General features: G+C 36.7%; 1 protein-coding gene and 1 long non-coding RNA gene across 3 annotated transcripts; one reads left to right on the top strand and one right to left on the bottom strand.

Annotated features, from left to right (window-relative positions):
* Positions 1 to 41: 41 nt before the first annotated feature.
* On the top strand, positions 42 to 1482 carry LOC126764898 (uncharacterized). The gene is made up of 4 exons (XM_050482576.1): positions 42 to 486; positions 553 to 659; positions 723 to 900; positions 965 to 1482. Coding segments are annotated over exons 1-4 (771 nt in total). The 5' UTR covers positions 42 to 485; the 3' UTR covers positions 1450 to 1482.
* Positions 1483 to 1668: 186 nt separating this feature from the next.
* On the bottom strand, positions 1669 to 21192 carry LOC126764943 (uncharacterized). 2 transcript variants are annotated; one of them, XR_007668139.1, is made up of 3 exons: positions 20808 to 21192; positions 2686 to 2788; positions 1669 to 2621 (listed from the first exon to the last, which is right to left on the bottom strand). It is a non-coding gene; the product is annotated as an uncharacterized LOC126764943 (long non-coding RNA). The 2 variants fall into 2 exon arrangements; XR_007668138.1 differs by lacking the exon at positions 20808 to 21192 and having other exon boundaries at positions 2686 to 3188.
* Positions 21193 to 21506: the final 314 nt, after the last annotated feature.

The raw sequence follows: 21506 nt of genomic DNA, 5'->3' as shown, positions 1-21506 counted from the left end.
CTTGTATTTTATAACTTCTCATTTACAACTAAAATGAACGTCTGTTTTCAATTTTTATACGTATATTTATTTTTTCTCCCTTTAGATTTGTTTCGAAATCTTTTTGCAAATTTAAACATAATTAGGCTGTTCACGATAAGCTGGTTATCGGGTTATGTGGTTATGTGATTAAGTGAACAACAACAAAATGCGGTATGACAAAATAACCAAAGTTGACCAACCTAGGCCCTTGTTTACAGATTATGTGGTTATTTGCTTATTTCCAGTGTTAGAAAGTCGTTGCAATTTTACTAAATGGCAGCACAAAAAATAAATAAAACTAAGCGAATGGCATTTCCATTTAGATTTTCTTATTGGAAAATCTGCTATTAACAGCTGTTTTTTGTTTACAATCAGCAAATTAAAATCAGAATAAAAAGCATCCAAAAGCATCAACATTAATCAAAAATCTGCAAAAATCAACGAAAATCAACAAAAATCATCAAAGTAAGTAAAAAGATAAAGTGCAAAACAAATATACAATTTTGTCATTTATTTATACTATAATTTTAGTGTCTACAGAAATACGAAAGCGCCGGCGAGAAACGGAGGTGAAAAAATGGACGGAAGCCGAAATCAAAGCCGTGCTGTCCTATATGCAGGATCACCGAAACGTCGAGGTTAGTCTTCGACACATTAGTTATTTATGTATTTTAATTTAATCACATCTCCTTTAATTTCAGAAACCAACAGCGAAAATTTACTATAGTAAGTTGCTTGCAGTGACAAAAATTGAAGCAACGTGCAACATCTTAAAATGTAAGATTCGCTATTTAAAAAGCCAAATGAAGTCGGCAGAACACTGGCTAAATTCCACGGGCGCTGGAGTAGAGGATGGCGATGTGGAGCTGACTGTGATGGGTAGATTTTATACATATATATTTTAATATCAACTTTGGAATTAAATTGATTTGCTTTATTACAGATAAAGTGCTTAAAAGTTGTCCGCATTACAAACAATTAGCGGACATTTTTGCTACGGAGAGGGAAGCTGAGGTGGTGGTAATGAGTTCCTCTGCAATGGAACTCGACTCTATTGAAAATGTTGTGCATGATTTGGAAGAGCCCGAACCCGAAGCGGAGGAAGAAAATGACACATCTCTATTGGCATCTGGCTCATCTGCGGCCAGCCCGTTTGTAAAAAAAATTAAGGCCAAACATCAACACACTGCCATTGACAAACTGGCAACATTAGAAGCTGAAAGAATGAGCTTTCGGGAAAAACAGCTTCAATTTGAAATAGAAAAATTCAATTGGATGAAGCAAGTTGAAGCAAACAAACTGGAAAATGAAAAGAAGAAGATCGAAAACGATTTCGAACTCAAAAAAATGGAGTTGGAGCAGAATGAAAGAATAAGGAAATTAGAAATTGAAATGAAGTATAAAAATAATAATATAAACAACCAATAAACAAATAAATACTTTTTTTACTTGTTATTAAAACAAAAATATGAATTTTTATTGAAAAATTAAATTGTATAGTGCTTGTCTTTTTAGTTCGGGGGTAGGTGCAACAATAGCATCTCCATCATATTGGCATCCATGGGCTTCGACACTTTGCCTTTCAAAGTGTGAAGAATCTCGTCCTTCCAAGAGTATGTTGTGCAGCACACAGCAGACAAGTACCCATTTATTAAAAAATGTTTGACTTTCACGGTCTTTTATTTTAATCCGCATTTGTTTCAAACTACAAAACTTTTCTTTAAGAATACCGAAACAATTTTTGACTCTAACACGATACTGGCTATGTATTTTGTTGAATTTAGCTTGTCTTTCAGAGTCTGCTAAAGAAGAATTGCTTCGGTATGGTGTTATTAAATGTTTTGTCAACTTATACGCAGAATCCCCTGCAATCCACTCTTCTCCACTAAATAAGCTAGTTGTGTTTCTTCCAATATGAGATTTCCTAAACACTTTAGAATCGTGGTAGCTTCCAGGATTGCCCACTTCTGCATGTAATATGCGTAACTTATGGTCACATACGACTTGCAATTTGATAGAGTATATTCGTTGTCGAGAAAAATACACCTCATGATTTTTATTCGGCTTTTCGGCCAGTTTAATCTCGCTACCGTCAATGTAACCAATGCAATATGGTAATTCGCAGAATGTTTGGAAAACAAGTTCCCGGCGCTCTGCCGGTCCAGGCCAATGAATGAATTGGTGTAGTTTATTCAAAATTGCCGAAAAAACTCTTTTGGTGATATTGGTCAATGTACCTCCATCTCCCACACCAAAAGTTGTAGCGATTTTACGTATAGAAGCACTTTCACCCGATGAACCTAATCGGAGCAATACGATTGCGAGTTGCAAATCTACAGGTATTTGTAAACTTGAATTAGTAAAGTTCATATCATTAGAAAATATTTCTAGGAGATGAGCGAATTGTCATTTGCTGACGCGCAGCATTTGTAAAAATCTTCCATCGTCAAAGCAACACAGAACATTTTCTCGCCAATGAATAGATTTTGGAACATGTAGTTCATCTCCCCGTCTACTACAGATGATTAAAGTTATGTCCTCTAGCAGTTCATCTAGTACTTCATCCATTGCATTATGACACTCTTCAGGGCGCAAGATGTCTGCAAATTTTATACAAAAAAATTTTTGAACCCTTAAAATTCGGATTATTTAATAAGCACATACCTTCAATAAAGTCCATTTCCTGAATAGCAGAACTTATTTTAAAATCGATTATTTTGCTTTTTAAACTTTCTTTAGGCATTTTATAAGTAGGAATTTCATTGAACTAAAATTGTAAACAATGAACAGCTGTTTAGTAAAAATAAGCAAATAACCATATAACATAGGGTGCTCACGGAGCATAGAGGTTATTTTCAATCTAATAAGCACATAACCCGATAACCACCTTACCGTGAACAGCCTAATAATGTTTTAATATGAGCATTTGATTCTTAACGGACTGTTCTAGTCTAACATTTTAAAATAAATATTTTTTTGTATTTATTCCTATTATTAAAGATGTTCCAAAATATCTCGTTAGAAGGATTTCTCAAAATTTAAGTTATTATCAAAGTAAAGACCGCTATATTTTTATTGTAACTCGACTGATTTAGATCTAACTTAAAGCCTTAAAAGTGATTTTTTCGAAACTATTATTTTGCGATGCGATCGTCGAAAATTGAAAGTCGAAGTTGTATGTTCGTTTACATATTTAAATAAAAGTCTTTAAAGTTTACTTTACTTAGTTTTCTTTCTATTTTTGGAGTGGTGTTACGTAAATACGTACAATATATACATAATAATAGAAGAAAAACATTCTTTAAAATTTTGTTGTTTTACTTAAGTGTTTGTATCACATCTTGGTACCCTAATATAGAAATAGGATCCAACTATAAGCTGCTAAAGAACAGACAAAAATAACAAAAAGTTATAGCTACAAACGTCTGTATATAAACTTATGTCCGGCTGGCCGATTGCCTTGTAAGTTTCCAACAACGTTTCTGAATTTTTGCGACAATCGCGGTCATATGAGGAATGAAGGAGCATATACCATCAAAAGTTACACCTAAAATCTTAGGATTATTGACAGTCGGGATCTTGATGCCATCGACTGCAATATTAAGGTTAAGTATGTACTCCTTCGTCCAATTTCTAAATATTGGTGAGGGAGAGTGTCAAGTTCAGTGCAGTGAAGAAGCGGGAAAGGTCGGAGAGATAGCTGTTTACCTTTGAACACTTGCCAATCTTTAGCGTACGAGGTTATGGAAAATGACTCTAGTGGCTGTGGGAGTTTCCAGGTAAGAAGTTAAACAATAGCGGGAAGAGAACACCACCCTGCGGAACCCCTTCTTCTAATTTTTTTTCTCGAAATATTACGGATGATTGACACCCGCTTAGGTAGTTCATGGTCCACCTCTTCAGTCCTGGAGGAAGCGTAGTTTTTTCAATGTCCTGCGGTAGCGTGGTGTGACTGACTATGCCAAAGGCTTTTGACAAATCCAAGGCTACGAGGATCGTTCTCTCACAGGGTGGTTTCTGGTTAAGGCCACGAACTATCTGGGCGTTTATGAATTGCTGTGGTAGTGCAAAGGTTTCAAGTGTCTTCACTACTATGAAGTGGAGAGTTATCGGACGATAGGACCCCGTTTGTTGCCGGGTTTCCCAGGTTTCAGTGGTGGGACCACTCTCTCGATTTTCTACACATCGCGTATTTGAAGATTGGACAGTGACAGGTTGAGGACCTTTGTGAGGTAACTTACTACCGTCGAGTTAATATGCTTTAGCATAAGCATGTTGATTCCATCGAGGCCAATGGATTTAGATGATTTTGCCTTATTGTTGACATTCTGAACCTTCTCATCAGTGAAAGTAACTCATAATTTCTCTTCGGATTAGACAAAGCCTTGATAGTAGTATACCAAAGCTTACTTATACCTGTGAAGAGGCTGTAAGACTTCAAGTGCTTTATCCATTTCGTCCACTTATGTTGATTTAGCAATCGCCGTATCTCCAAATTGAGATCCCTCACGTGTCGTTATCTAAAAGCGCTGCTTTGGCTGGGAAATTTGGGCGGAGTTCCGCCATTCTTTTAGCCGCGATGAAGCGAGCGGTAGCTGCTGGAATCACCTTGTGGAATCGACGTTCGGCAATGGTTACGTCCGTAGGAATGGGTAAAACGGTATAGGTGTTCTCAATAAATTCTGTGAAGCCGACCCAGGTACGCTTGTCCACAGAAACAAAATCACGAGGTTTCTCTATCGAGATTTGAATGAGCAAGTGGTCTGATGCGTGAGTTAGGTAATATCGGGTGAGCTATTGCAGGTGCCCATAATTCTGTATATTCGGTACGCGTTAAAGTCCCCCCAAAGTAGCGCACCTATGTTCGGGTGATATCCTGTAGGGCAACATGTAACTGGGGGGATGTATATATTAAATATTTCGAGCTCAACATCGACTGACGGGATAGCTACACTCGTGGCCACGCACACCTTACCACTATACTTTCTTTAATTTTTTTTTGGCCTTTTCGTTCGTTCGGTATTTTCTACAATTTTTTTTTTATGTTTTTGTTAAGCTTAAGTAAACTAAATTATATTATCTAATTATAATTACAGTTTTTAATTTTTTACGTTTAATGAGTAAAACACAAACCTAATAAACTTCGTGTTTCAATTAAACAAAAAATTAAAAAATATGAATTTCAAATATAGTGTAAATGAAATTAAATTAGAAAAAACAAAATATATAATTTTTACATCGCATGGCAGTATCTTACATTTCGAACTCATTTGGTAAAGTTCACTATCGTTCAATTGATTTATCTATAGCTGAATGTGTTTGGTTTTTAATTTTTAATATTTTTGATTATCAACATGTCATTAACTTATTTCTAAATAAAAAATGTCTATACCGCAAAAAGTACTGCTATAAAATGTAGTCAAATTAACGCAATACTTGGAAATTTTGAGCGGTAAGGCTTGCGTGCTCACGAGTGTATACCCTGACATTCTAGAGTAGTATCCCTCCGATCGATGTCTCCATCTTCGCCGGGCGTACCACCAGATTCCTGTCGAACCTAGCGATATATAAAGACAGCAAACACATAAACAACAGCGGAATCTCACCACCAGAATAGCATGTGGCTTGCGACGATTTATGTAAACCAATTTTACTCTCCTATCTTAAACCCGGGGTTAACTCAGTTTGACGATGGATGCATGTGGAACCGTTGGTGCGGTATTACAACAATACGACAAAGACCAAAGGCAATCACTAAGTTTTTATTCCGCACGCCTTACAGAATACTGCATTTACGGTTGTAGACTGTTAAACATATGCTAGAGGGCAGATAATTTTTTTTAGTGTTATGTAACCTCTCAATATCAGAATTTCCAATATGATTGTTAGGCTTCGTTAAATGAAAAGTTATATTTCCTGTTTTCCAGGAAGTAAGAAGTAGTAAATTTAGAGAATCGATCTATTAATAATAAAAAATTTACATTGTGTTAGTATATACCGTATGTACATGTGTATAACCTGGTTAATATCTTTCGGTGTTTCAGTTAAAATAAATGTAGACTTTATTGGAGTACGATTGTCTTTTGCTCTAATACAAACGTCGCAATTTTTTTTTATATATTTTTGAATTTAGGCCTTTAAATTTGGGGAGTATATATTTTTTTTCAGTCCTTGGTAATTTTCATTAATACCAGCAAGTCCTGTCGCATTTCTGTGGTACAAGTAAATTTTTTTAAATGTTTGCTCTTCCGACTTCATATCCTTTGCCATGTATGAACACTTAAAAAACTTCACATTTGGTTCATATTCATATAACTTTATTACCTTTTTTTGTAAAATATTATATTTGCTGTCGACCTATTTTCTCATTTGTTATATGTTGTCGCAATTTGTCTTCTAAATCACTATTAAGATCTTCTAAATTTATATATATTTTTCTCTAATCGTTAGTGATTTCTAAATCCTTTATTTCCGTATTTTTTAATATATTTTGTGTTGGAAACATATTAACTATTGTATCTAGAATACCAATATGGTCATTTAAGGCTTCTTGTTGGGAATGTTATGCATATTATTATACAGAAAATTTTAGCTATCGAACCTACCTAAATTTATTTCGTGGGTATCAGAATTTATTCTGCTTAAGAAGTATGATACGCGATTATCTCTCCCCCTTAAGTAATTATAAGTAGAAGTATATTCATATTATAGTCCCTTAACATATACACTTACTTTTTGAAAAAAAAAAATAGTTTTTTTAAGATTTTTTTTTTGCAAAGACTCAATTTTTTTAAATAATGGAACACTGTTGATAGGTTTATATATGTTTAAAGTTGTTAAATTTAAATTTTCAGTGAGAAATGTGCCTACTTGTTGGTACTACAGTTGTTGTGCTGATCCACTTTTTTTCTTACACGCTTTGCGGTGAGTATGATAAGTAGGTGATGATTCATTTGCAATCAAATAAAAGAACAGTTTTCTTTAGTTTATATCATAACGCCGTATTTGAACGAAGGATTTGGCGAAATAAACATTTTTGTGGGTCTAAAAATTCAGTTTTTTCATTCCAAAAAAAAAAATATGTTCAAAATAAACAATCCTTCGTTCAAGTATGAGATATTGTAGTTTTCATGTAGATAGAAAAAATTTGATCGATAGGCCACATGGTTTTTGAGAAACTTTGCTCACCGCAACGGTAATTTTTAAAAAATATCATTTTGAGATAAGCGCACTCGTAGTCGCACTCGGGGGAACATGGGAGAAGCGCGCTGTTGACAGCTGTAATTTTGGTTTTAGTGCTCAGATCTCCATGAAATTTGGAAGAAATAATTTTAGAAGGATATACTTAAAGAAAATGCAAAAAAATATCGATTTGTCCTGCCCACACCAGTGTATATAATCCCTTAATCAACCACCGGCAAAGTCTTGGACGTGCGTCTTTTCCCTGCGTTTTTATGTACAACTACTTGAGTGGCTCATGATCAGAGGAAATGGTAAACTGAGCAAATTTGACCGAAAATAGCCAAAAAAAACGATGGCTAAGAGCTCTTTTTCTGCGACCGAATAATTACGCACATGATCACTTAAGTTTCGGCTGGCGAAACATATAGGGTGCTTGTCTTATTGCAGCACTGCTCCTATTGCAAAAGAGCTTGCGTCGGGGGCCAACTTAAAATGTTTATTAAAGTCGCGATACTTTAGTACCGGGGTTTACATAATGATTCGTTTCATCTTTTCAAATTAATTTATAAAATTAGAATCACTTGTATTAATTTTAGCGTCCTTCATAAAATATTTTACCATTGGATATGCCACACTCGCAAAATCCCTAACGAATTTCTTGTAATAACCACAAATACACAGAAATGATTTAATTTTTTTTAATGTTTTTTGAAATCTTTAAACCCAATATAAGTTTCACTTTTTTGGGGCTTGGCTTTACACCGTAGGGTGTCAAAACGTGACCTAAATATAGAGTTTCCTTAGAGAAAAATTTATATTAATTTATTTGTATTTTTAATTTAGCTTCTCTTAACTTGGTCATAACTCTTTTAATACTTTCAATATGTTCGCTCAAACTTGTGGAAAATATGAGTACCTCATCCAAAGATACTACGCATATTTTATTGATTAGGTCTTTTAGTACCCGATTAATAATCTTTGAAACGTTGCAGGAGCATTTTTTAGACCAAAAGGCACCCGAACGTATTCATAATGTCCGTGGGGTGTAGAAAAGGCAATTTTCAACCGGTCTACTTCTTTGGCAAGAATTTGGTGAAACCCTTTCGCCAAATCCAAAATCGAGAAATATTGTGCACGTCCAAGTTTGTCTAGTAAACTGTCAATATCAGAACAAGTCTCCACTTCTTTTCACCACTAATGTCTATTATAAGGGGAATCGCTTTCTTTTATAATACCTTGTTTCAGCATATATTTTATTTGTTTATTTACTTCTTTTTCATGCATTTGTGGATTCTTATGTATTTTTGAATAAATGGGTCTATCAGAAACTGTTTTTATTTCATGCTATTTTATGTTTTTATTTGTTAAGTATAAATTAAATCTTGATATTCATGTAACTGATTTCTTTCTTCACAATTTAAGTTTTATAAGGATATTCTTTTATATAATCATTTTCACAGTTATTTATAGTAACGGTCTCCTTTTCCATGTTTATAATAGCTTTAAGTGGTTTTAATACTATATTTTGACCAAAAATTGCATCAACATATTTTCCTTCAAAATTAGTCAATTTCCACGACATTGTTTCACTTTTATGAATTTCTTTTGGTAGTTCAGTAATTATTTTGAAATTTATTTTTATTTCGCTATTAAGAGATTTATTAGTTATTGAACTTCAATCGCCACTTTACCGCCAAGTTCAAATAATGTTCACATGAACTGTATTACTTTATATATACTATAGCCACTAGAGATTATTAAATGAAGTGCTTGTTTATGTTAAAAAGTTTTTGATTAAATATACTTTACTTCTCGTAAAACCAAATTTTATTTGAATGTTTATTTTTCTAAAGATCAGCTGTAATGCACTATTTTTTTACCATACGTGAACACTTTTTGAAATCACTGTATGTATGTATATGTAAATCGTATGTAGCTGTATGTGCTCTTTGTTTTGAGCTGCGGTTTAATACTGCTATACGAAAGTTCAAAGCTTAGCAAAGGCATGGAAGTTCTACTTGCTCATTCAACAAAATTAAAAGAGGGGTATTAAAATATAGCACTCGTGTTAGACATAGTCAAACAACGAACACCAAAGGAGTATTCGTGTTGATTTTAAAATGGTCAATTTCTTATTAGGACAGCAGAGTGGATACACCAAATACCCATCAAATGTAAGAATAAAGAGATTGGCCTATAAAATGTTATCAAACTCATCTTTGGTTTCAAGAAATAAAATTATATTGCCCCCCATGCACATAAAACTTGGCTTAATGAAATAATTTGTTAAGACGCTAGATGAAAATGGACAATGTTTTTCTTATAAGTATATCAAAGAAAATTACTGGTCTAAGCCTAGAAAAGTTAAAAGCAGGCATTTTCGCAAGTCCAAAGATAAGAACATTTATTATGGATACTGTATTCTTAATTTCGATGAATAATTTGGAACAAGTTGCGTGGACTTCGTTTGTCCATTAATGTGCACTACCTCCACAGTCATCATTTCATTCAATTTGGAGAGAATCTTGGATTTTATAGCAAAGAACAAGAGGAGCGGGTTCATCAGGACCTTAAAACCATAGAGGAGAAGTATCAAGGTCGATGGGATCGGTATATGATGGGCTACCAGCAGTAGGGGTATGCAACGCGATTATCCTAATACATCTCATTCACGAAAGTCGCGAAAAAGAAAATTTTTGTATACATGATAATTTAATAAATGATATTTTCCTTTATAAATTTTTTTTTTTTGTTAGATTCAAATATTAAGAAAAGTACACGTAGGAAGTCGGAATTTTTGGTATGTATGTAATCATAATACAGTCCTAACTTAATAAAATAATACAGTTTATTGGCACCAAAACTAGTGTTGACCAGTGTATGCCGTCAATACAAAATTCATTATCGTGTGATGAGTAATTTAAAATCTTTCAGAACTTTCATTATCCTGATAAATCTCGGTTTTAGATCGGCCAGGGTTATTTTTTTAAACGGGGCCTAAGGCCGCAAACACAAAAAGGAGTTCAACGCGAAAGAACTGAAGACGCTCAGGTGTTGGTCCGACCAGGGTTATTTTTTTGAAGCGTAGCAGAAGGCCGCCAAGGTGAAAAAAAATTCAACGTGACAGGACTGAAGACACCTAGGTGTTGAACCGACCAGGGTTATTTTTTTAACACTTATGTTAGTAACCGGGTACCCACCGCGGTGTATTTGTGTGAATAGCTTAAAAAAAATTCAATATTTCATTTTAAGCTCTCAAATCGTCGTTTTTTAACTTAAAAGAAAGCTATTTGTAAGTTCATTTAATTGATTTATTTTTTATTTTTTTTTTAAATAAGCTTAAACCTTAGCAATCGCCCTATTAGCAACCGGGTACCCACAGTGAAAAGCATAGGAAATAAATTGTATATAATTTCTATTAATGCATGCAACTTAATTTTATTAAAAAAAATAAAGAAATATTACACTTTTTTATAATTAATGACATTGAACACATTGTACACGATTAACTGAGTGCTCGTCACAAACAGATTGGTGACAATTGGCAAAGGCCTTCCGTGTCTTTCGCCGTCTTCTTATTAGCAAAGCATTGCAGACATGACAAGATCTTGTTACTTTTTTTATTCCGGTTTTATCTTTTGGAGTCTCTGGACCAGGATTTATCACGACTGTTTCTGTCAGTGTATGGCCTAATACACTTTCAACGGCAATCTTTGTGGAGAAGTGGCACATAACTTGTGGATTCGCCGTGCGATGTTCAATCATCGGCAATGCTAGTTCTTCACTTAGCTTACGCATAAATTGGCGACGTTCTGTCGTTTTTTTTGACAATCATTTTATTATTTTTATATTTTCTCGAAGATCGTCGTTGACTGGCGTATCTCCGCACCATTTGGTCCATTGTGTCAACTCCAGCTTTATATTTATTATAAAAATTTATTATTTCTGGTTTTTGTTTAGCGTCATCACCAACTGATATATCTGATGATATCAGAATGACAGCTTTATTTTTTAGGAACGTAGGAACACATGGTAACCTTTTCGTGAAATCCAAAAACTGTCGAATACTGCTCCCGTGTCTTATTCGCTCCAATAACACTAGGGATGTAAGGTTTATTATTTTTCAGCATGCCAACAATGGTAATATTCCACGACAACAAATGTTTAGCAACTGGTACAGTAGTAAAGAAGTTATCCATGCAGATGTTTCTATCACTACCTCGGTACGGAGCCGCCAATTCTTTCAGTACTCTTTCACCCTGATTTTTTCTCAAGTATTATCTGTTTTACCAGTGTACATGATTCCTTGCAAAGGATATGCATTTTCTGCATCACAAATCCACCAGATCTTTATACCATGCTTAGCTGGTTTCGATGGAATATACTGAGTAAATCCAGTACGACCACGGTATGGATAAAGCTGTTCATCTATCGTTAAGTTAGCAGTTGGTTTGCACATCTGAGCTAAATTTGAATTAAACATTGTCCACACATCACGAATTGGAGCTGCCTAGTGTGTGATAGAAAGCAAAGAAATAACCTTGAGTTTTTCTTTCTCTCTCGAACGGCATCTGCTCGGCTCCGAACAATAAAAGCCGACCGACAACCTGGGGTGCCCCAAATAGGTTTCAGATGTCATTCACGATTCTACGTTGTTTTTATTATTTTTTTCTTTAAATTGTCATCGACTATAAATATTTGAAAATTTTTTATTTAATAAAACAAACAAAATTTTTAATACTCAGATGGTGGGTACCCCGGTACCCGTTTGCTAAAAGACGTCGGTAGAGTTGTTTACTAACATAAGGGTTAAGCACGTCCTAAGGCCGCCACTGCAGAAAGGAGTTCTGTGCAAAAAAATAATAATGTGTTATTTAAACACCCATTTTAAAAAGTTAAATTTTTGACCTTTAAAAGGAAATATCTCAAAAGCCATAAGTCAGCGCCATATATATATATAGTAAAATTAGTCAAATAATTGTGGCACAAATCCCTAATAAATTAAATACAAACACAGAATTGCGAGTGCACGTCTTTATTATTTCGGATTCGGCTTAAGATTATTTTTTGGTGAACAGAGAATCTTAACTATACGAGCGAGACCGCCCAGAATCGCTTATTGTTACTTTGGATTTTTAATTAACTTTGAGCTGCTGGACCGCGAAAAACGATGTGAAGTGTTATTTTTTATTTGTTTATTTAAAAGTAGCTGAGTCACAGTAATTGGATATTATTAGGTGGAGTGTAATGTGAATATGTCACTGTGAAGTGAATACGTGGGTTCTTACGCCCAATTATATTTGTAATACACTCGCTATTTATTTCTTTTCTTTCTTTGTTATAAAAATTATTTTTCAGTTTAAAATAACCATTAACCATTATGGTTGGGATAGGGAATTACTTGAATTGTGTTGATTAATACGTAATGAATGGGGATATGTGATATCATTAGTAGTTCATTACTTTTATGATTAATCCAGGAGGATGTTTTTATTAGTAGTACGTTTTGGCTGTTAACATTGTTTAGTTTGTCGTAATTTAGTAATTTTGGGTTAAACAGTCCCAGTCGCGAATGCTGCATGCCCATCTCCAAGTCTTCAATATATTCAATAAATTGCTTGAGTTCGTAGACGAGTGCATCAGTACTGTTTCTGTTATTTTCTCTGTAGTCCATCATTAACGAATGTTATTACGTCGCTAAATTCATGCATTGTAACTGAGTTTTTCAGCGACCGCGTTTAATTTCTCCTGAATTATTACTCGAGCAGATTCGTCAAATGTTCCGAAAGGATATTTGAAAGCGGAACCTACAATGTTAAGAACACCACGTTTTTATATTTGTACCCTATGCAAAGTTATTGCACTTAATTTTTTTTATTAGTTTATTGTATTAATATTTTATCCGAGATGTGTCTGTATTGTTTTGTATTTTATTGCCAAAATATGTCGTTATTGCAGTGATCTCTGTTAAGTTTATTGTTAAACAATGGTGTTCGAACACTGATGGCACTTGAACTTCTTCTTCTTAATTGGCGTAGACACCGCTTACGCGATTATAGCCGAGTTAACAACAGCGCGCCAGTCGTTTCTTCTTTTCGCTACGTGGCGCCAATTGGATATTCCAAGCGAAGCCAGGTCCTTCTCCACTTGGTCCTTCCAACGGAGTGGAGGTCTTCCTCTTCCTCTGCTTCCCCGGCGGGTACTTCGTCGAATACTTTCAGAGCTGGAGTGTTTTCATCCATTCGGACAACATGACCTAGCCAGCGTAGCCGCTGTCTTTTAATTCGCTGAACTATGTCAATGTCATCGTATATCTCGTACAGCTCATCGTTCCATCGAATGCGATATTCGCCGTGGCCAACGCGCAAAGGACCATAAATCTTTCGCTGAACTTTTCTCTCAAAAACTCGCAACGTCGACTCATCAGTTGTTGACATCGTCCAAGCCTCTGCACCGTATAGCAGGACGGGAATTATGAGTGACTTATAGAGTTTGTTTTTTGTTTGTCGAGAGAGGACTTTGCTTCTCAATTGCCTACTCAGTCCGAAGTAGCACCTGTTGGCAAGAGTTATCCTGCGTTGGATTTCTAGGCTGACATTGTTGGTGGTGTTTACGCTGGTTCCAAGATAGACGAAATTATCTACAACTTCAAAGTTATGACTGTCAACAGTGACGTGAGTGCCAAGTCGCGAGTGCGACGACTGTTTGTTTGATGACAGGAGATATTTCGTCTTGCCCTCGTTCACTGCCAGACCCATTTGTTTTGCTTCCTTGTAAAGTGTGGAGAAAGCAGAACTAACGGCGCGGGTGTTGAGGCCAATGATATCAATATCATCGGCATACGCCAGCAGCTGTACACTCTTATAAAAGATGGTACCTTCTCTATTTAGTTCTGCAGCTCGAACTATTTTCTCCAGAAGGAGGTTGAAGAAATCGCACGATAGGGAATCACCTTGTCTGAAACCTCGTTTGGTATCGAACGGCTCGGAGAGGTCCTTCCCGATTCTGACGGAGCTTTTCGTGTTACTCAACGTCAGTTTACACAGCCGTATTAGTTTTGCGGGGATACCAAATTCAGACATCGCGGCATAAAGGCAGCTCCTTTCGTGCTGTCGAAAGCAGCTTTGAAATCGACGAAGAGGTGGTGTGTGTCGATTCTTCTTTCACGGGTCTTTTCCAAGATTTGGCGCATGGTGAATATCTGGTCGGATGTTGATTTTCCAGGTCTAAAGCCACACTGATAAGGTCCAATCAGCTTGTTGACGGTGGGCTTTAATCTTTCACACAATACGCTCGATAGAACCTTATATGCGATGTTGAGGAGGCTAATCCCACGGTAGTTGGCGCAGATTGTGGGGTCTCCTTTTTTATGGATTGGGCATAGCACACTTAAATTCCAATCGTTGGGCATGCTTTCGTCCGACCATATTTTACAAAGAAGCTGATGCATGCTCCTTATCAGTTCTTCGCCGCCGTGTTTGAATAGCTCGGCCGGTAATCCGTCGGCCCCTGCCGCTTTGTTGTTTTTAAGGCGGGCAATTGCTATTCGAACTTCTTCATGGTCGGGTAATGGAACGTCTGCTCCATCGTCATCGATTGGGGAATCGGGTTCGCCTTCTCCTGGTGTTGTGCATTCGCTGCCATTCAGCAGGTTGGAGAAGTGTTCCCTCCATAATTTAAGTATGCTCTGGGCATCGGTGACTAGATCACCTTTGGGGGTTCTACAAGAGTATGCTCCGGTCTTGAAACCTTCTGTAAGCCGCCGCATTTTTTCGTAGAGTTTTCGAGCATTACCCCTGTCGGCCAGCTTATCAAGCTCTTCGTACTCACGCATTTCGGCCTCCTTCTTTTTTGTCTACAAATGCGTCTCGCTTCCCTCTTCAACTCTCGGTATCTATCCCATCCCGCACGTGTTGTGGTCGATCGTAACATTGCGAGGTAGGCAGCCTGTTTTCTCTCCGCTGCGACACGGCACTCTTCGTCGTACCAGCTGTTCTTTTGCACTTTCCGAAAACCAATGGTTTCGGTTGCAGCTGTACGTAAGGAGTTTGAAATGCCGTCCCACAGTTCCCTTATACCGAGTTGTTGACTAGTGCTCTCAGAGAGCAGGAGTGCGAGCCGAGTAGAAAATCGTTCGGCTGTCTGTTGTGATTGCAGCTTCTCGACATCGAACCTTCCTTGTGTTTGTTGGCGTGCGTTTTTTGCTGCACAGAGGCGAGTGCGAATTTTAGCTGCAACAAGATAGTGGTCCGAGTCGATGTTAGGACCACGGTGCGTACGCAGAAATAAACACCGGAGACATGCCTTCCGTTTATCACAACATTATCGATCTGGTTGGTTGCTTTTCGATCCGGAGACAGCCAGGTAGCTTGATGAATCTTCTTATGCTGGAATCTAGTACTACAGATAACCATATTTCGGGCCCCGGCGAAGTCGATCAGCATCAACCCATTTGGGGATGTTTCATCGTGGAGGCTGAATTTACCGACCGTAGTACCAAAGATACCTTCTTTGCCCACCCTGGCGTTAAAATCGCCAAGCACGATTTTGACATCGTGGCGGGGGCAGCTCTCATAAGTGCGCTCCAAGCACTCATAAAAGGCATCTTTGGTCACATCGTCCTTCTCTTCCGTCGGGGCGTGGGCGCAAATCAGCGATATGTTGAAGAACCTCGCTTTGATGCGGATTGTGGCTAGACGTTCATTCACCGGAGTGAATGACAGTACTCGGCGACGAAGTATCTCTCCCACCACGAATCCCACTCCAAACTTGCGCTCCTTTATATGGCCACTGTAGTAAATGCCACAAGGACCTACTCGTCTTTGTCCTTGTCCCGTCCATCGCATTTCTTGGACGGCGGTGATGTCAGCCTTTATTTTCACGAAGACATCAACCAGCTGGGCAGCGGCACCTTCCCAATTAAGGGACCGGACATTCCAGGTGCATGCCCTTAAATCGTAGACTTTATTTCGTTTGCCGTGGTCGTCATCAAAAGGGGGGTCTCTCATCCGAGGCTGGTTGTTACTGTTCATTGGGGGTGTTTTTTTACGTGGCGGGTCCCAAACCCAGCGCACAACCCTATGTAGGGGATATTTCGCCTTCTCACTTTAGCTCGCCTTCAAACGGATGTTCTTAGGCTACGCAGAGGATACTTGGTCAAAGACCGGAAGTAGTGAGCTGCTTGAGTCATATGTAAAAGAATCGTTTCTGGCCACTCCCAAGTGAATGGCGATCAGAGAACTTTCCTCACTTGCGTGAACTTCTACACATGACTCCATCCTCCACTTGAACTGGTTTGCTTGAAAAAAGAAGATAACCGTCTTCGGTATCGGTTGTTTATTTGAATTTGTTGGGTATGGCCTATGGTAAATAATAGTAATAGTATAGTCAATGTTCGCCAGGAACCTGTAGAATTGGGACTTTATTAATTGTTTTCGTTTTTTAATCTTTGTTTTGTAACAGTTAGTTATTCTATTTCGGTTAGTTATTTTGTAATGGTCAGGGTCGGTTTGTTCAGGAAGAGGATTCTTTATGTATCTAGTGTAAATTATTTATTATTGTCGGTCATCGTTTATTTTGTTTATTTTTTGTTCTTTAATTTTTTGCGTGTCTAGTATTGGTTGTCCGGCGTACAGAAATATGTGAGCAGGTGTCTGCAGAAGTGCATTTTCCATTTCCCCTAATTTAAGTTCCTTGTCATTTGAGGAATTGATTAAGCGTCATTTATTGTTTTGTGCAGTTTATAAACATCTGCCACGCCCGTCTTTGCTGTATTTAGTTGTAATTTATGCCCTCGCTTTTTCGCCATTGCTTAAGAGAAAGACTAGAGAATGCACCGTTCCTATCTGCTTTTAACAGTTGCCCAGTTGGTTAAAAATACGCATAAGTGCATTTTTGCATTCAATCCAATCCTTCGAGTAGGTGTCTATGCAACTAAGGTAATGTTTTCTTTCAGACGAATTGATGTCTACTATGAATTTATCGCGACAATGTTCTGGTCTGGGGGTAATTTTAAATGGCATTTTAGTGTCTCTGTGTTCTCTCTTGGTCAAGTTACACACATTGCATTAATTTATAATGTTTTGAATTAATAATTGGCTATTTGGGAAATAATTTTTTCTTTAAATAATTTGGTAATTTTTTGGATGCCTGTGTGTAAAAGTTTTTCGTGGGATTGAAGTATTATTTCTTTGAATTCGCATATGAGTTTGCATTTTTAAGCAGGATGAGGCTACGAATCACCATAGGGATACTAACTATAAGCTGCCTGGATGATTTCGAAATCGGTATCACTTTTAATGTACATTGCAATGTTTTTTGAAATGAAATGGTCAAAAGGAAATTGTTTAACACTTTCAATTGTCATTTTTCGTAAAAAATTTCCAAAAATATTTGTTTCTTTTACATTATTTTGTTCTGATTGGATGAATATTATTTGCCTTTTGAATAAGTTTATTGGTTTTTCTGTTAACTGAATAAATTCGCTACTGTCTTCTTCTGCACTATGTCATATTAGTTGTGGATCCTGTGTCAATCAAGCATTTGTAAGTACAACTTCTGTGCTTGATTTTTAAGTATTTATATTTTCCGCGGCTGGTAACTGAAAATTTTGGTAAAACTTAAATTATTTTGATCGGTTGGTGCTTGACATAATTCATTATTAATCTGGTCTTGGTGTTGAATATAGTCAGGAGTTCTTGAGGAGTTCTTGATTGTTTTTTTCGTATTCTTGTACGTCTTGTAGTCTGTGTTTATCAGTGAACATTTTAGTTTGTGCATTGTCCGATGGTCTTTGTCGTTTGATTCTATGTGTTGTTTGAATATTTGGGTTATTTGGTGTGGGTACTTGTTGTAGTTGATGAGACTGAACAGACTGCCTACCTCGCAACGTTACGATCGACCATAGCACGAGCGGGATGGGAAAGTAACCGAGAGTTGAAGAGGGAAGCGAGACGCATTTGCAGACAGAAAAAGATGGAGGCTGAAATGCGTGAGTATAAAGAGCTTGATAAGCTGGCCAGGGGTAATGCTCGAAAATTCTACGAAAAAATGCGGCGGCTAAGGGAAGTTTTCAAGACCGGAGCATACCCCTGTAGAAACCCCAAAGGTGATCTAGTCACCGATGCGCCACGTAGCGAAACGAAGAAACGACTGGCGCGCTGTCTTAACTTGAAGAAGAAGAATTCTACAATATCATGGTGAGCTAAAATGATAAATAGTTGAATTGGTAGTTTACGAATTAATATCTTTATTGAGTAACTCATCGCTTGCAAATAAATTACGAGGTTTGTCTGATTACCTTCTAGGTGTAGTTTTGATCCCAACAGTTGTCGTCCTCTCTCAGCTTCGTCGCAGAGTACTCGCAAACTTCCCTTGTAAGGTGTCTCGCGGAAGCTCCCAACAATTTGTAGTTAGGCGTCTGGAGTTTGTACTCCGCAATCAATCTAAGGTTCAGGGTTGTCCATACTTCAATGTTTGGTAGGCCCAATGATCTGGTTACAAGTCCATCCAGGTTTCGTTCGACAGCTCCAAGTGGAATGCGCTGTTGTCGTACATCATTAGTTTGGTAGAGCGACAAAATATAGTCATCTCTACTGATGAAAGTAAAGAGAGTTTCTGGTTCTCCCTTGAATGGGGGAATATCTTTTAGTTGTCTAAGGGACTCACTGAGATTGCCCTCATTTAAAATGATAGCTGGTAGTGCCACTTTGTTGTTTGTTTTAATTCTTTTATTTCACTTTATTTATTTATTTCTCTTTTTCTTATTCTCCAGTTTTTCTACCGTACCTTTGGACTTTTTAAGTTTTTGTTTCGTTTTGCTTCTACTTAGTTGGGATAACCGATTTTTTCTCCCAGTTGAAGTGCGAACAGAACAACAACGTTTTGCAATTTATAAAAGTTGAATTATAAAAGTTAATTTATTATTCACTCGCTGTTCCTTTTTCGGATATTTTAAGTATCCTACCACCTATCCCAGTAAAATGAGTAAAATAATTGTGGCACAAATCTCTAATAAATTAAATACAATTCGGCTTAAGACTATTTTTTGGGTGAACAAAGAATCTTATCCATAATTGCGTTATTTGTTTATGTTGAGTAGACCATACGGTCTATTTGTTATTTGTTCATGTTACTTTGGAGTTTTAATAAGGTTTAAGCTGCTGGGCCGCGTAAACGATTTATATTTTATTTGTTTATTTAAAAGTGACTGTGCCACAGTAATTGGATTTTTTTAGGTGGAGTGTAAAGTGAATATGTCACTTTCAATTAGGTTGAATGTGAAGTGAGTTATCATATTTTTTTCTTGATCTGGAGGACCTTCTCTATCCGTATATAATTAACCCACTGTTTATGTTTTGATAATCAAAGGTTGTCATCATGAGTTAAATATATGAAGTATTTTGTATTTGCTTTTGTTCTCAGTAGACTTAGATGCTAACGGTACTAATCATGTACACTGGCGACTTATTTTAAACTTTTATTAAGCAGTAAAATAATATTGTAATTCTCAATAAATCGTTTCCCTTGATAAATTAAATATCCAAATTAATGGCTATGTCCTTATCTTTATTTCCTCATCAAACATCTTAAAGCGTATTACTCGTCGTTCGAGTTTACAACTTCTTGCTAATAGCTCTTTATTAAGCAAAACTCTAATAGAAATTGCGTCTTCTAAACAATCCGGCAACCTTAACGAATATTCTGGCAACTACGATTTTCGATGTCTTGTTGGATATACAAGGTGCGTTCCAAAGTAAGCAGGACATAAAAAAAAACAGAACAAATGGTTTTTCAGCAAAATTAAATTATTTTATTCAAAGTAGTCTGCTTCTGCTTCAATACAGCCTTTTGCAGGGTCTAAAAGCATATCGAACCAGTGTTAAATTTCGTCGGCCGGTCTGGCCGTCAGTATGCCGGCCTTTTGAATGGCCTCTAGGTCTGCATAACGCTTTCCTTTTATTGGAAAATGTATTTTTCCGAAAAGGAAGAAGTCGCAAGGTGGCATATCAGGTGAATACGGAGAGTGGTTAATGGTCAAAATGTGATTTTTGGTCAAATAATCGGTCACATGCGTCGATCGATGAGAGCAATTTTTGGTTGTCAGTCAATTTGTGCTGAACAAACCGTGCACACACATTTCGCAAGCCAAAGTGTTCGGTCAAAATGCGATAAATCGATGTTTCGGAAATACTCAATTCCATTTCCATGAATTTCAATGATGATTTCGATCAAGGGGTTTGATTTGCCAACAAGTTGATCGTCATTTTTGTCCTCACGACCACTTTGGAAACGTTGAAACCACTCGTGCACTCTGCTACAGTATAGGCAATCCTCGCCATAAACGTGTTTCATCAATTGAATCGTTTCGGTAAAAGTTTTACCAATTTTAAAACAATATTTAATGTTGGCTCATTGTTCGAAGCTCATTTTCGAACCGATAACACAAACATACTGAAACTTAAAACGCAATAACTTCACTTCCAATTAATGAAATGTCATGAAATTCTCACTGGACAATCGATAAAGATAGAAGATTCTAACGCACCAGTTGACGCTACCAGGGGGCACAAGATTCAAAAAGTCCTGTTTACTCTGGAACATACCTTGTAATAGTATATCGTTGATTCGTTTTTGTTCTAGTATTCGTGTTCACCACAGTATTTTACCTTCATCCAATATTTTTTTCGCTTTGTTTCGTTTAATATCGAACCACATACTGTTAAAAATTTATAAGTTAATGCCTTATGCTGGTTGCCAAAAGGTACAACTTTTTCGTGTGTTGAGTTGTGTGTTATTGGTGTAAACAAATTTTACATTTTGCTATGCTAAATGGAAAATAATATATTGACAGTTAGAGTTCAAAACTTGCTTGCGTCCTTTGAATGTTTGCCTTGTTGTTTAAGTTATTAAATATACATATACGTATTCGTAAAATAATTGAAATGGAAAGCAAGTAATTTGCATGCTAATAACTATACTAATGAAACTCGACAAACAGCATTAATTTGAAGACAATTAATTGACAATTTTAAGCAACGTGCCTAAAGCTACTATGGCACTATTGCATTTGGTACACATTTTCACATATATAATTACCCTGCCACCCAAACGTTGTGAAAAAACTAGTGAATCACCAGCTTTTCACATTTTTACAACTGGTGAACACGCAAAAGGTGCTGTTTAGATTCTAATCATAACATCTCTGTTTCGCTCATTCAGTAGTGTCATACAAAAAAAAATATAGCTGAGCTGCTCTAATAACCCTAATCGACAGCTGATTCAGGGGTATATTTCTTGATTCG

Source organism: Bactrocera neohumeralis, unplaced genomic scaffold, assembly GCF_024586455.1.
Source record: "Bactrocera neohumeralis isolate Rockhampton unplaced genomic scaffold, APGP_CSIRO_Bneo_wtdbg2-racon-allhic-juicebox.fasta_v2 cluster10, whole genome shotgun sequence".
Classification (NCBI taxonomy): domain Eukaryota; kingdom Metazoa; phylum Arthropoda; class Insecta; order Diptera; family Tephritidae; genus Bactrocera; species Bactrocera neohumeralis.
This window is presented reverse-complemented; position numbering and strand designations above follow the sequence as displayed.

Excerpts from the sequence above, each read along its gene's own strand:
- LOC126764898 (XM_050482576.1), top strand. Across the intron at positions 660-722 it reads AGGATCACCGAAACGTCGAG|AAACCAACAGCGAAAATTTA; the intron begins GTTAGTCTTCGA and ends CTTTAATTTCAG. Across the intron at positions 901-964 it reads TGTGGAGCTGACTGTGATGG|ATAAAGTGCTTAAAAGTTGT; the intron begins GTAGATTTTATA and ends GCTTTATTACAG.